This window comes from Protopterus annectens, chromosome 5.part0, assembly GCF_019279795.1.
Source record: "Protopterus annectens isolate FY-2018-M chromosome 5.part0, PAN1.0, whole genome shotgun sequence".
In the NCBI taxonomy this organism is placed as follows: Eukaryota; Metazoa; Chordata; order Ceratodontiformes; family Protopteridae; genus Protopterus; species Protopterus annectens.
The window spans coordinates 287,973,344-287,988,789 of NC_056735.1; the positions used below are offsets into that span (position 1 = coordinate 287,973,344).

General features: G+C 37.0%; 1 protein-coding gene across 1 annotated transcript in view; it reads left to right on the forward strand.

Moving 5' to 3' along the window:
* The window catches only part of MAP3K15 (mitogen-activated protein kinase kinase kinase 15), a 1,833,462-nt gene that overhangs the window by 1,462,328 nt on the left and 355,688 nt on the right, over positions 1-15,446 (forward strand). Inside the window, exon 18 of the mRNA XM_044072272.1 lies at positions 3,230-3,335. Coding sequence (XP_043928207.1) covers positions 3,230-3,335 — 106 coding nt within the window. The remainder of the gene's footprint in view (positions 1-3,229; positions 3,336-15,446) is intronic.

Here is a 15,446-nt window from a genome sequence, read left to right on the forward strand (position 1 = left end):
CATTTGCCCATATATTTTACATCACCGAGAGAAGAGTTCTCGGTTAGGCTCTTAGGAAAAGAACAAACAGTTTCACGCAATACGATTTAAGATACGTTTGCATTCCGATGGCAGTTTATTTTCTATGCTTAGGGCATTTTTTGGTATCAGTTTTTGTATCATGTCCTATTTATGTTTGTTGTTTTTGGATTTGATTCATGTTATATTTATGTTTTAGCTGTTTTTGATGCTGAACATTGAAATAGATGGCTCGAGGATTTTAGATAGATTGCTTAATTGTTTAATTGATTCTACATTCTTTATTGGAGAGGTGTGTCTGTTTTAGAGTATATAAGCATTGCATTTTACATGGTTTTGTATAAAGGATCTGAAGAAGCGTGTTTCACACGCGAAAGCGCTTGTCCGATTAAAGAATACTTTGTTTTATCCATTTATTGTGGTGGTCCGTTCCAGTTTGTCTACAGTATATTACTAGGAGGCCCTAATACCCTTGATTTTATCCTTACACATGTGGCCACTTCTTGCACAGTTTCATACATATTCTCTTGTTAGATCCAAACCAAAGGGTAAAAAGTTAGGATCTTCTCTTTGTAATACATTAAACCTCCTGTAGCAGAGTTTCATATGATGTATGCAACTGACTGCTTAAGGACATACATGTGTTTCAGTTATATAGCTTCTGACTGTGTATGATGATTTACTTTTTTTAAGTCATCATGATTTCATTCAGGTAAGGGTGTAGCCAGGCATACTCTTTATGCACTACTGAGTACATTTTTTTTTCTGAGCATCAAATCAGCATGTTTTTTTTTTCAGGCCATACTACGTCTACAACTGTCTAAATGAATGCCTTTAACAAGTGCAATATCGTTTATGTAAAAACATTTGTAATAGTTGAACAGCTGAAAATGCTACTTACATTTATTAAGTGCTTGGGGAGCAGCATTTTGAGAGATGTGTCCATTTTTAAATGATAGGTGTCCAAGGAGGGTAGCACTCAGAGCTTGTGAGTACAAAATAGAATGTGCTCACCACACCCCTGCATTCAGGCCAGTAAAGCCGTACCCTACTAGCTGTCATATTTTTAAACCATAATTCCTTGACCTTTTCCTTTAAAACTGATAGTACTTCCTTTGCCGATATCTCTGTGACCCTAATGAATTCCATTGTAATCTTTCTCCAATGGATCTTATTGCTAAAACTACTGCCTATGGCTCTAACCAATGGTCCTACTTAAACAGTTGTATTGATAAGCCAGTCCTGATCTACATGAATATAATGAGAAATTTAAAAATAACTCTGTTGTGGAACACCTGTATGAACAAATTACATAACGAGAAAGAAATTACATCACACTGATAATAAGTCTCATTGAACTTACCTTAAGAGTACACTTAAGCAAAGTAAAGTGCTTAAGGGAACCATTAGGAAGGTCAACACTGAGTATGAACTTAAAGTAGCCAAAATAAATAAATAACTACAAATCTTTCTTCATCTATGTCAGTAAGTAAAGAACTAATACCCAACAATGTCTGGAGCAAGATCACAATAATACTACCTCCTCTGATCAAAAGGGAATAATTATTTCCTAGCTGACAAATGTAGTGCAAATTTTACTCCTTCCACAGTTATAGTTACTCCACAGATATCATAGTCACAGCCACCCAGTTTAATTACTAGTGAACAAGTCTTGTCAGCCATTTCAGAGTTAAGAACACCTCATCCATGGGCTCAGATAGCATAGCACGTTAACTGGATATCAGTATCAAACATAGCCAATCTGACCCCTATTCAACCTTTTTAATTTAAGCCTCTCCATTGGTTTTATTCCTAAAACCTGGAAAGGAACCAGTGCAATGCAGTTACACAACAATGGCCTATTCACAGGCCCTGGTGACTATGAGCCATTAGTATCACTACCCTTATGTGTACAGGTATGGAATGCATTATCCATGACCTCATTAATCTGGACATTGAAAATCTGCTAGCTACGAGCCTTCACCAATTAAGATTTGTCAAGGGAATGTCTTGGCTCTCTTGTTACTGAAGCAGTGCATAGCAGCTATACATTACATGCTTCGTATTTGGACCTGGCCAATGCCTTTTACTCTATTCCCTATGTAAGCATTATTGACAGACATGTAAATTTAAATTTAAATCCTTATGATGTGCAGAGGATAGCTAGATGGTTGTCTGATAAAATCCACGTGGTTAAAGTTTAAGGTGCCACTTATAAAAGAAAAAAAGTTATCAGTGGTGTACCACAAAGATCAGTGTTGGACCATCTCCTGTCTGGCATCTATTTCTTGGATCTTCAGGCCAGTAGTCAGTCGCCGATTGTTGTCTAATTTTGCCGATGACTGTAACTTGGGTATTGTTAGTTCCTCTTCCAATGACTCAGATGAATTTCTTGGCATCCATATCTCAAATATATAGTAAGTGAATTACAGTCAAACAACAAGATCACAATCCTGTATTGTGTGGCTTGTAATGATTGTAATAAAATCAAAACGTCTGCTATATGCCTCCTCTTAAAGTTCCTTTTTTCAGTTGTGTAAGAATGAAAGGTTAACAAGAAAAAGGAAAGTAGCCTAGAATGTAAATATATATACTTGTTTGACCTTTTTAAATTTGTGGTTCTATGTTTTATGTATTTTTTAACAGAACATAGTTGTTATTATTTTCTTATTTTATAAGTTTTCGTAATATATGATGGATGTTAGGGTTTAATGGGACAAAAGTCCTGTTACTGAACAGCCATATAAACTTTATGAGAACAATAGAAGTTTCTTGATGCACATATATGGTAAATAACTATTTTTTCACTGAGATACTGGGGAGATGTTAAAAATGAGTTAGGAGCCACATTTTATAAGCTAAGGGGATGGGGGTGGTATGTCAGACAATGCATATTAGTAAAGATTAATTTTGTGAAAGAATAAGGAATTTCTGACATGGTAAAACTGATTTCAGATATTATACATTGTTGTGCTTTTAAGATTAGATATAAATATGCACGGGTATCAAACAGTAAAACTTTTTATATACTAGAATAGTTTTGAATATTGCCATATTGTGGTGTTTTGAAAACTTCAGTCAAATGTATTAACCTTTCGTCTGTACATGAGTGATATCTGAAAACAAAGCATTTATTTGTTAAAACAATTTATATAGATGGTGAAGTAAATTTGAAGTCTGATGAATGAAACTTTCTATATCATCTTTGCAGGGGGACAATGTGCTCGTAAATACATACAGTGGGGTAATAAAAATTTCTGACTTTGGCACTTCAAAGCGACTTGCTGGTGTAAATCCTTGCACTGAGACATTTACTGGTAAGTTTGTCTAACTAGACTTTCCTTATGTTTAATTCTTAAATTTTATTTTTTTAATAATGGCACCGTCTTTTTGAGCTGATGTACAATACATTTGTTGTACTTCAAGTGATTGGTTTTGTAAAGACCTGCTTAGGATTTGGTATTCAGGATTTTTTTCTACAACTGCAAAATGTTTATACATGCAAAAAAAAAGAGGTGTGTCAACCTTAAACCAAATTCAGCAATGTGTAGTTTGTCTGGACTTTACCAGACAATTTTAGCACCACTGCACTTATTCTGCCTGTCTTGAATAGTGCATGTTGCACAGAGGTTACATTTACCATAGCAGGCCTAAAGCAGTTAATGCTGCTGTGCAGTGGTTGTAGTATGTGTAGCTAGAATGTATTATTTGCTTGTTGCAAATTCACAATCGATCACTAGGCTCAGTGTCTGTCAAGGTCAGAGTCAGTAAACAAATGACGCTTTAAATGGTTGATGTGGCTATACTTTTACTACCTCATTGTAGTTTTACTACCCATATCTTTTTAGGAAGGGGAACTACTCAGGATATTTCCATCTCATCACCTATAATGTCCGCTTAGGGCTCATAGTTTATAGCAACCCATGCTGTATGAAACACATCACATAAAGTGATGTGACAACTTATTAGAGGAAAATAGCTGTAGTAGATTTAAATAAACAACCTGTTGCCAAAATGCCTATGTTTTGTATGAAGAAATGCTTTATTTTTCTCTTTCTTTTGCAATGACTGTTTTGTTATTGTCAAATATACAACCTCTAGCCAAAGGTGTAGGTGGGGAGGGAGGAAGCAGCTCTCCCAGGAGCAAAGTTTTGATGGCATGATCAGCAGATGTCAGTGGGATGGCAGTATTGGCAGTCAGGAACAATGATGCTTATTTGCGCTCATTGCTAAGGCATTATAGTACTTTGTGTATGGTGCTTTTAACTGTAGCAAGCTGCTTGTTACATTCACACCAAGCAGTTTGCTGCAGTTTCAAAAGAAGAGCTTTTTTTTAGGTGATGCCAGATCAGGAGAGAAGCACCAAGTGCCAGATAAGATAGCTCTAGCTGTGATATTACTACTGATAAGTACTAGAACTGATTAGCATGCAGGCTGTAAAAATATCCTGTTTCATAAACAGGCTTCCATTCTTAGCAGTGATGCCTTTTAGCTAGGCATTGAATATAGACTACAGACTTCTAGAAGTGGTATCTATGTTACCCAAAATATTTCTGTTGTGTAAACATCACTTACAGAACTCATTTTGGACAGATTCTCCAGTACAGGAACAATTTAATCATCTACTGTTATGGCGAGTTGCTCACATAGCTGTGCTTTCCATTTCTAAGAAACACTTTTCATAAGTTCATATGTGTGTACTAGGCTAGCCCATAGGATTACCCTGGCATCGTGCCACCTGACCTTAGTTCCCAGTGCCTCTGTCAAGTAGATCCACTGGAGTGATTCCCGGGGTGAATTTTCAATTTCCCATCCACTCATCAAGATTTCTCTTGAAGAGGGCCAGTGAGGTGCTCTGCTTGATATGTATGGGAAATCTATTCTATGGCATGGGCAGTCTCTGGGTTATGAACCTGTCCCTCCAGCATGTTCTGTTGATTGTGGTAATGAGGTTGAGGTATCTGGAATGTATGGTATGGAGGGATTGGGATTTCTTTAGATGTAGCATTTCTAACAGAGCTGGGTCAGACATGGCTTTGTAAGTCAAGCAGCGATTGCCTCTAAGTAGGCGATATGAGACAGAGAATAGTTGGAGTTTTTTGAGTCTGTCCATATAGGACAAGTGTTTAAGGCCTAGGATCCTCTTTGTGGGGTACTTTTGCGGCCTCTCTAGTTGTTGCAAGTGTCTAGTGAGGCATTGTACTCAATGACTGGCCTAATGAGGGAAGAGTAGAGGGAGACAATGACCTCTTTCTTCCTGGATGCAGTTGAATACTTTGTTATACCAAAATACTATACTTTCAGTGGACAATATTAAGGATATAACATTTAATTTAATTATTAATCTTGGATTTAATAATATTTTTTTCACAGATCAAAAGAAAAACATCTGATTGACAAATGCTATGTGATTTGAAAGTGCTAGCTCAGAATATTAGATAATTATTTGTTACGCAGAGTAATGGCAAATACGTATCTCATTTATCACATAGCGTAAAATGTCTGCATTCTATGTCTTTGTATAAACATCTAGTATGAACAAAAGGTAGAAATTGTGGTTATGTTAGTACTGGGAACTGTATGTGAGCATTTTAATGGAAAACCAGGAAATAGTTAAGTTGTTATTAAAATAGAAGTTTAGCATGCAGCAGTTACATCATGCTTAGCCTTAATACCAAAACATTGAACCATAAATAAGAAGCAGATAGTTGAGGTTTTCCACTGGAAACAAACTGTCTACCCAGCTTGGATTACTTTTGAGTACTTAGTAATTCTGTATAATCCATATTTCAAATTGTATATTTTTTATTATTTTTTGACTTAGGAAGAATTTAAGTTTGCTACTTCTACTACCATTATCTGATCTGATTAATATACAGTGATTAACTAGATATATATGGATTGAAAATCTTCCACACAGAGAAATTTCTTACACTGTTTTGTTTTCGGATCCACTAACCTTGTTTAGTGGGGTGTTTAAGACTTTGGGGATACCATGGAGACTACTTGTTTTTTTTTCTTTTTTGATTGCAGCTACAACAATAATAACAAGAGAAAAATCAACAACCAACAATAATGTATAAACAAGGCAACACTCCAACTATATACAGATACAAAACTAAAACATCTAATAAGATAACTATATTTTCTAATACAGAAAATAACACGTTACACCAGATAGGCGTTACATAGATGATTTTTTTTTTCTTTGGGAAGGTGGTAAAGACACCTTTGACCATTTTTTGATTTTTTAAATAACACCATTTCATTTTTAACATTCACTTATGGCACTAGAGGTCAGCCAGCAGTATTCTTAGATACTGACAAAAATGCTTTCACAGTAATGAAACCCACTTTTGTTGACAATTGTTTGACTAGTAATAGTCAACGCCTTTTTATATGAAAAATGTGGTTAAAGGACAGTTCATAAGACTAAGTAGACTTATAAGTGATAATGTGGTTTTTGAGGCAGAGACATTCAATCTTAAGGAGTTATTTTTAGAAAGGGGCTATTCTGATTCATTTTTGAATGTTATATTGCAAGATGTGTTCCTAAAAAGACATATTGATTTCAAACCGATCTTAAAACATAGTTATTGTTTGAAGAGGAATGTGAGGTCTACCCAACATTCTAAGTCCGTTTTTGTTGCAAATTTCCTGTGACAGTCATATTATAAGAAATGTTATCAATAGTAATTGGAAAATTCTTTTGGGTAATAAGTTGGTTAACATTGTAGGTAATACACCTATCTTTGGTTATCAAGGAGCACTTAACATCATTTTTGAGATGAGATGGTCTAGCTTTAATATTTCTAACACATTGCATCATTCTTGTGTTGGTGCATTTCATTGTCAACATTTTAAATATTGCAGATATGTTTTTGAATCCAATTCTGTTCTTGTATAGCATGGCAAAACTCAGATTTGGGTAAAAAACAGGTACACTTTCTATAATGAAAGAGTAATTTACCTTACATTTTTGAATCTTGTCCCAGTTTTTATGTGGTCAAAACTGTTAGAAAGCTTGCTAAATGTATTTATGAACATATTACAGCTATTAAAAACACGAATCTAAAGAATACATTAGCCAAACATGCACTTGTGTGCCATATCTTTAAGAAAAGTTCTTTTTATGTTCTAGACAGTGTAGTTATGTCCCCATTAATTGTTGACTTCAGTACAAGACTTGAAGTCAAGGAAGCATTATGACAGCTACTCTTATCTTCTGACAAGTCACAAAGCTTGTATGATGATAGAAACATTACATGTTTTTTTGAAAAATAGAAGAATTTAACTATGCTTTTTTTAACCTACCGAAGTTGCCCTTTTGCAGGATATGTTTAAAATATGACTTAAGGTTTATTGTACTTATTAACTATTAAGTTAATTGATTGGTCATGTGGTGTGCTGGTTTGTATATTTATGTGTTGTGAAAACTGTGGGTCTCTTTCTGATGAAGTTCTTGTGAGTTACATTAAAAGAATGAAAGCGCTAAACAGAGTCCATTTTTACTTGGATTCTTGCTGACCTAATGTTTTATGCTTGTTTGTTTCTGTTGATGTTAAGCTTCCAGGTTTTTTATTTAGAGGTCCAAAAAAAACTATATTACCTATAGTCATAGACACATTGCAACAATTAATATTTGTGTATTATTTTATGAAAACACAGAGACCCTCTTTTGTCAATAACTTAACCTCCTTCAAATTTGAGGCCTTATATAAGTTTGCTATGGTTGAATAAGATACCATACATCTTTGTAAACTGAATGTAAATCTGTAAACCTACAGGAAATTGTTATCCAATTTTGTATGAGTTAACTGTTACTATACATGCATACAGGCCAAACTAAAACCTGTGTAAACTGTCTGTTACAAGGTGGGAGCAGCTATCAGACTCACCATGGTTCATAAATCCTAATTCAAATCTTATAACAGGGGGCCAGTATTCACTATACAAGAGTTTAAACAGATATTCTTAGAAAAGTGGGGAAATCTGTCAGCATCTTAAGATAATCAAACAAGATAGTTAAATCTACTAGATCAGGAGCTGGAATAATCCACCAGATCAGAAGGTGGAATAAACTGACTTGTCCCCATGATATTTTTTAAGCTACACTCCAATCTCATCTTGAAGAAACAGTTTATATAGTAGAAAAAAAAATTATATAGTAGAACTGCCTTCACATCATTAGGGGATGTAAGCCTTGGTAGGGTATACCAGCTTGAAACATCTTGCAAATAGCCACACTCGGACAATGGGTCTAGCGCTTTCATTCACTTTTAATCACATGAACTTCATAAGTTCATGTGATTAAAAGTGAATGAAAGCGCTAGACCCATTGTCCGAGTGTGGCTATTTGCAAGTTGTTTCGGGCTGGTTTTTCCTTTGGTTTTTGAAGTATTGGACTTTCTGAGTTTTGTTTTGCCTTGTTAGGGTATACTCAAAAGGTTGTACTACAACACACAGTAATGTACTAGTTTTAGAAGCCAGAAGAAACATGTTGTTTGGAAGTATTTCCAAGAATCCTGATTAGAAAGATTGTGTGTTCTACATAAGTGGTCAAAAGTATTAAATATTACTTTCATATCAGCAAACTGTATGCGATCAAGGACCAAGGTAATGCCTTTCCATTCCTTTCATTCTCAGACCAAATCTTCAGTAATGGATCCTTCCATGCATGGGCATTGATTATACCCAGAATTGGGTTAAAGTGTATATTACACAAAACCAGCAGAGGACTATGCAAAGTTTCCAGGCAATGCTGCTTTGCCAGCATCGACTACCTAGTCCATAGTGGGGAAAATGTATCAGGAACTGAAAATAGCTTATGCAACGTAAATGCCAAAGTATACATTTTAATATGGGGCATTCCTGAGCAGCCCTTAACACAAGGAGAAGCCAGGATTTGGAATTGTAATTTATGCCTATTACCACAAAAACAAAACTCATTGTCATCTTCAGAAGCTTTCCTAGCCAAGTATTTGATGATTGCACTGTTAGAAATCTTAAAATACAAATGGACAAACATCAATTTTAGAGTTTTTATTCTGCTACTGAGTCAAAGAAACAATTTGGACCATGAATGAAGCAGCAGGAACAACTCTGATCACAATTGAGAGGGATTAACCTTGATTCCACTGGAATCTGAAGGGGAAAACTCAAGTTCCAAATATTTTAGGGGATTCTGAAATCATCATCAAACTCCCTTTTTTCCCATTTTCTACATGGTGTCAGGATGTCATGTCATCTGTCACCATCTCTTTCTATTCATTTCCACTTTCCTGCCTTGTGTGACAATCGTGCCTAACTGCCGCAGGTCTTCTCTCACACAATCCATCCACCTCTTTGCTGGACTTCTTTGTTCCGTCTTGCCTTCTTCCTGTCTGTCCTAAGTCTTCTTCACCAGATTGTCTTATGTTTTTCTGCATATGTGCCCAAGACACCATAATCTGTCCTCTTTGACTTTTTCTACAATTAGAGCTAATTTGACTTCCATTATGTACTCATTTCTTCATCTGTCTCACAGTGTGCATCCTACCACTCAACTTGGGCCCTACATCTCCATCACCTCTACCTTCCTAAATTGATTTGCCAGGCTTCTGTACCAAACCATAGAACAGGTCACACCAGTGTTTTGTACACCTTGATTTTCAGCTTATTTGGCATTCTTCTGTCATGCAGTACCCCTGACACGCTATACCAGCTGGCTGCTGCCCCTGTGATTCTAGCTTTGGCCTCCTCATTCAGACTTCCCTTCTTCTCAACCCCTCCTCCCAGATACCTGAAGCTGTTCATTACATTCCCTTCTATATCAAGTATCAAATTCTTCTGATTTCCCTTGTCTACTGCCATTACAACAGTCTTACCTGCGCTCAGTTTCAGCCCACATGCTTTCATTTTGCATTACATGCCTCTTTTGTTTGCTAAACTTCTCTTCACTTAACTTCTCTATCTACTCTAACAACAAAACAATCATCTCTCCTGAATCCACGACAAAACTACTTGGTGTTACCATTGATAACAATCTCTCTTTTGACCATCACATCAACAACACCATCAAAACTGTTAACAGAAAAATTGGATCATTATACTGTATAAAACCATTTCTTACCCCTAGCTACTATTGCTCACTCCCATCTTATATCTACTCTCTTCTATGCCTCTCCTATCTTCACCAACCTTAAAAAAACTAACCTAAACAAACTAGCAACTTGCTATAATAACATTGCCCGCTTCGCCACTGGTAACCCTTTTAGAACACATCACTGCCTCAATTTGAAACAGTTAGGCTGGCTGGAACTACAAAACCTTCTTAATATTTCACAACTTACAATTGCCCACAAAATACTGTACCAACCTTGTAATACCCCTATACTTTCACAACTTCTACTCCACTATAACAATCTCACCTCTCTTCGTTCCTCCTGTAAACTTATGACCAAACCCATAAAGGCCCACAACATAGCTGGTGACTCTCTCTTCACCAATACTGTAGGCAGAGTATGGAATTTGCTGCCTAAAGAGTTAACACTAATCTCATCCCTGCCTCTCTTCAAACAACAAATCAAACTACATTTCCAAAACCACTGGCTCTGTTCTTGTAGTACTCCAGGATAGCTTTCCAACCCACTGGCTCTGTTCTTGAATACTCCAGGCTAACCTCCCTCTCTTTACTCTCTCCTAACCTTTACCCTTTTTCTTTTCCTGAAATCTAACATCTACCCTGCTTCCCTTCTCTTTTGTCCTCTTATGCTCTGACCTACATCTACCATCTCTTCCCACCTTGTCTTGACTGTCTTTTTCCTTCTCCTCTCCTACTTATTACTCTGGCCTGTGTCATTTCTTTTCTTTCCTTCATACTCCTTCTACTTCTCGTCCCTTCTAGCTTCTAATGTAATCTTCTTGGCTGTTGCCTAACTGCAAAACCTTATGTTTTAGGTAAACTTGCTTTGAAATCGACAGAACATTTGTATGAATCTAAATTTTTGAGTTCCTTTAATGTATGCTGATTTTTGATTAGTAGTTGATCTAAATGTATATTTTTTTTTTGTGAAATGTCTTTATTAACAATATGACTATCTGTCTTGCTTTTGTTATGTGTGGAGCTTTTCTCCCTGGGCCTCTACTGAAAATGGACATATATCCAGCTAGACTAGCCCGGTCAACAAATGTAAAATAAAATAAATAAATAAAATAAAATAAAATAAAGTTCTTGTTCAGAGTCTGCCTGTAATGCAGCTTTGTTGATCTGTCCCCACCAACTTGTTTGCAAATGTAATCCAGCACCAGTATGAGCAGCAGTGAGCTCAGCAGTGAACCTTGATGCACACCCAGTCCCACTGGGAACCCCTCTGTTAGACCGAACACTGTTTGGGTCCTTGTACATGGTACATAGCTTGCACTAATTGTACCAATGTTTCTGAGACTTCAAACTACTGCTGCACTGCCCAAATCAGCTTTCTTAGGACCTTGTCATATGCATTGTCCAAGTATAGGAATGCCCAGTTGGACTCTTTCCTTTTTTCTGGTTTCTTCTCAACTGCCTGCCTCACTGCAAACATTGGATCAGTTGTGCTGCATCCTGATCTGCATCTGAACTGTTCATCTCCCATGTTACTTTACTTTGTGTATTCGTGTATCAGTCACCCTCCCCAGATCTTTTGTGCAATGTGACAGGAGTTTGATACCTCTGCACTGCACACAGTTGTGAATGTCACCTTTGCTCTTGAACACTTTCACTAATATGCTTATTCTGCAGTCATTTTGGATAAGCCTTTCTCTCCACACTGCTATGAGTAACTTCAGGAGCCATTTCTTCCCTATCTCACCCAATATCGTTATCATATCCGCTGTGACCTCATCTCTGTCTGCTGCTTTCCCCTGATTACATTTCCCTAGTATTGTTCTTACTTCTTCTGTGGTGGGCTCTCCTCTTCTTTCATTGCAGGCTGTGCCTGGGGCATTGCAGCTTCTGTATGGCTTTCTTCATTCAGAAGCTGCTGGAAGTACTCTTTGCATCTGCCTTTGATGTCCTATCGAATGGTTGTTGTCACCCCTTATAAAGGGTGTCTGACTATCTTCTTTATCTTTCTGTCTTTCCCTTGCAAACTAATAAAGTTTATTTGTGTCACCTACTGAGTCACTTTTAAGAAGCTGGTAAAGTGTATCTGATTTTTTGTTCTTTGCTATTCCAACTCCTTTCTTAGCCTCTTTTTTAGCAACCAGTATTCCTTCCTAACATAGTCTGTCTTTTCAGTCTCCCACTTTTTCATGCACTCCTTTTTTCTTTTGATGACTCCCCGTACTTCTGCATTCCACCGCAAGCTTTCCTTGTGTACCTTATTTCCATACATATCTGTTCAGTAGTCCTCACTCATGCTGTTTTGAGGCATTTCTATTTTTCTGCAACACCATCTATTTCCTCTTCTTCTTGAGGTGCTATAGCCCTGAGTAATTCCTTGAACTCTTGTGCTTTCTCTCCAGTCAACTTCCAAGTCTTCAGTCTGGTCTCCGTTGACCTTAAAGCCTTCTCTGATCACTGCTTGCAGCTAATTGTGACAAGCAGTAGTTTATGCCGTGGGTGTTAACCACTCTTGTATATGATTTTATGATGGTCTCTTTCTGAACCATTTGTTGGCTTTAAAAGATAGAAGTCTAAAATTGCTTCTCCTTCTTTGTTCCTGTTGCACCACCCAAATGGACCTAGGAGGTCCTGATATCCTGTTCTGTCTGTACCAATATGTGCATTCAGGTTACCTATTATCAATATCAGTTCCTGTTGTTCTGCTTTATCTAGTAGGTCCTGCAGCTTCTGTTTGAATCCACTCTTTTCCTCATTAACTCAACATTGCTGTGGGGCCTAGACTGAGATTATGAATAGTGCACTGTCCTTACACTGGAGTCTGATTGCCATGATTCTGTCACTGATTCTGATGATATCACTCACTGTCTTCTGAAGCCTATCCCTCACCACAGTTCTAACACCATTTCTAGCCTGTCCTCCTCCTGAGTCATAGACTCTGGATCCTAAGCCAAATGGCTTTTCTGCACTGCCCTTCCATTTTGTCTCCTGGATACATAAGATGTGCAGCCTCCATCTTACCATCATGTCATCCATTTCTAATCTCCATCCTGTTAGTGAACCTACATTGAGTGTAGTAATTCTTAGTTCATGTTTGGCAGGTTGATTGGTTTTCCATCCAACTTTTGCTCAACAGAGCTGTCTCAGGTAACCCATCCTGCGCAACTGGACACCAGACGGCTAGCAGATTATTGACCCAGTGTTGCTGGGCTTTATGATGGGGACACACTGGCCAGTTGGAGCACATATACCCCTCACATCATTAGCATGGTTTCCTGGCATAGGAGGTCAGAGTAGGCCAGGTCCTGAACCTACTTACCACTGAAAAAATGCCCATGCCAGTTTTAAATGTTATTGTAAATGTGGCATACTGTATGTCATTATTTCAAAGGCAATTGATATAGTTATTGTTTCTCGAGAAACAATTTGATTTATCCAATAGTAAAAGCATTCATAGAATGAGACAAGGCAAATGGGGAGGAGTTTTTGCTCATGTATTTGATTGACCACTAAACCAGATTGACACAAATTTTGTTAAATAACATTGTTTATGAACTTTGAGTGAGAGCACCATTTGTTATGCCAAAACTCATTATTTTTAAAAGGTCTTGTATTTCATGACCTTGTTTCCAAAGAGTAGTTTATTTATTTATTTTGAAAGTGAGCTAATCAATTATACCAGCAACATTTGTCATACCTAAAACCCATAAAAGTGTACATGACCTAACTTTTCAACCAATTGTTTTTGCTGCTTGTTTCTAAAACTGATTCATTCTCCATATTCTTTGACAATAAGAATATGTTTTTGAGTGATTGTCATATCATGAGATTCTTGACATTTTTATCACAGAAGAACAAGACTGAATTTAAGTCAGATGATTTATATATGACAATTGATGTTATCAATCTATTCATATTGATACCACATAATATTGGGTTGTATTGGTTTTCATTGGGACTTGCAGCATATCAAAAGTTAGCAAACGATGATGTTTGGCAAGTGGTCAGCTTTATAGATATTGTTAACATCAAATCATATATATTCTTTGAAGTCAATTTTTTCATCAATTAGCAGGAGAGGCCATGGGACCAGCCTCAGCTCCTGTTTTCGCAAATGTGGTTTTATAAGGTTAGGAAAATAATTTTGTTTTACAATCAGTTTATAGTAAAAATATAAAGATGCATGTCTGTTTTTATATGATATTTTTATTAAATGGTCAGACACTTCAGAGAAAGCTAATGAATTCATGCATTATTTAGATTTTAGTGCTTTGCATTTTATGCATAATTTTGACTATGCACATAATAATTATTTACACATCTTCTTCTTCTTCTTCTTTCGGCTTTTTCCTGGTTAGGGGTCGCCACAGCGGATCACCTTGTCCGCACATTGAATGGCAGTGGAGTTTTACGGTGTCGAGTTGCCAGCCCGGCGCCCAACCTTCCACAGAAGGCACACTCACACGCACACCTAGGGCCAATTTAGAGTGTCCAATCCACCTGCAGCATGTCTTTGGGATGTGGGAGGAAACCGGAGCACCCGGAGGAAACCCACGCGACCACAGGGAGGACATGCAGACTCCGCACAGAAGGCACCCCAGCATCGAACCGGAGAACCTCTTGCTGTGAGGCAGCAATGCTAACCACTGCACCACCGTGGCCGCCCATCACATAATAATTATTTACACATAATTTAAAAAAAAAATGCAGGTGGCTTTTTCAGTTCAAAGGTATATCGCAAACTCACTTTTTTCAAATTTGTATCTGATCTGTGATAGCTAGCACCCTTATAAGTAAAAAAATAGTATGGTAAAAGGTTGGTATGTTAGGTTATGTAGACTGATTTCAGATAATTTCTTTTAGAACAGGTTGGAAATTTAAAAGGCACATTTTTTAGAATATGAGTATCCAAAGAATTTTGTAACTGATATCTTTGAATTTGGGAAGATGAAAAGAGAAATATATAAATTCCCTTCAATTTTATGCAGTGCCAATCATAACAAGGTTATCAGTAATAAGGCACAAACAGACAAACATTTTCTTTGATTGTAACGTTCACTACTGATAGTAATAACATTAGGCCTATTATTGTCATAGGATCATAGGATGTTACTAGACTAACTGACCCAGGGCCCTTACAAGCCTAGCCAAGTTCAACCTGTGTTCCCAAGGGTGTCTGGCTCAAGCAGACATTAAAATCAACACCTATTGCCCCTGTCTAAGAAGGACACAGGTGGAACCCCCGGGATGAATTTCCAGTTACCCATACAATCTTCCAGATTATGCTTAAATAAGGCCAATGAGTGGTTTTGTTTAACATGAATATGAAGCTTGCTCCAAAAATGGA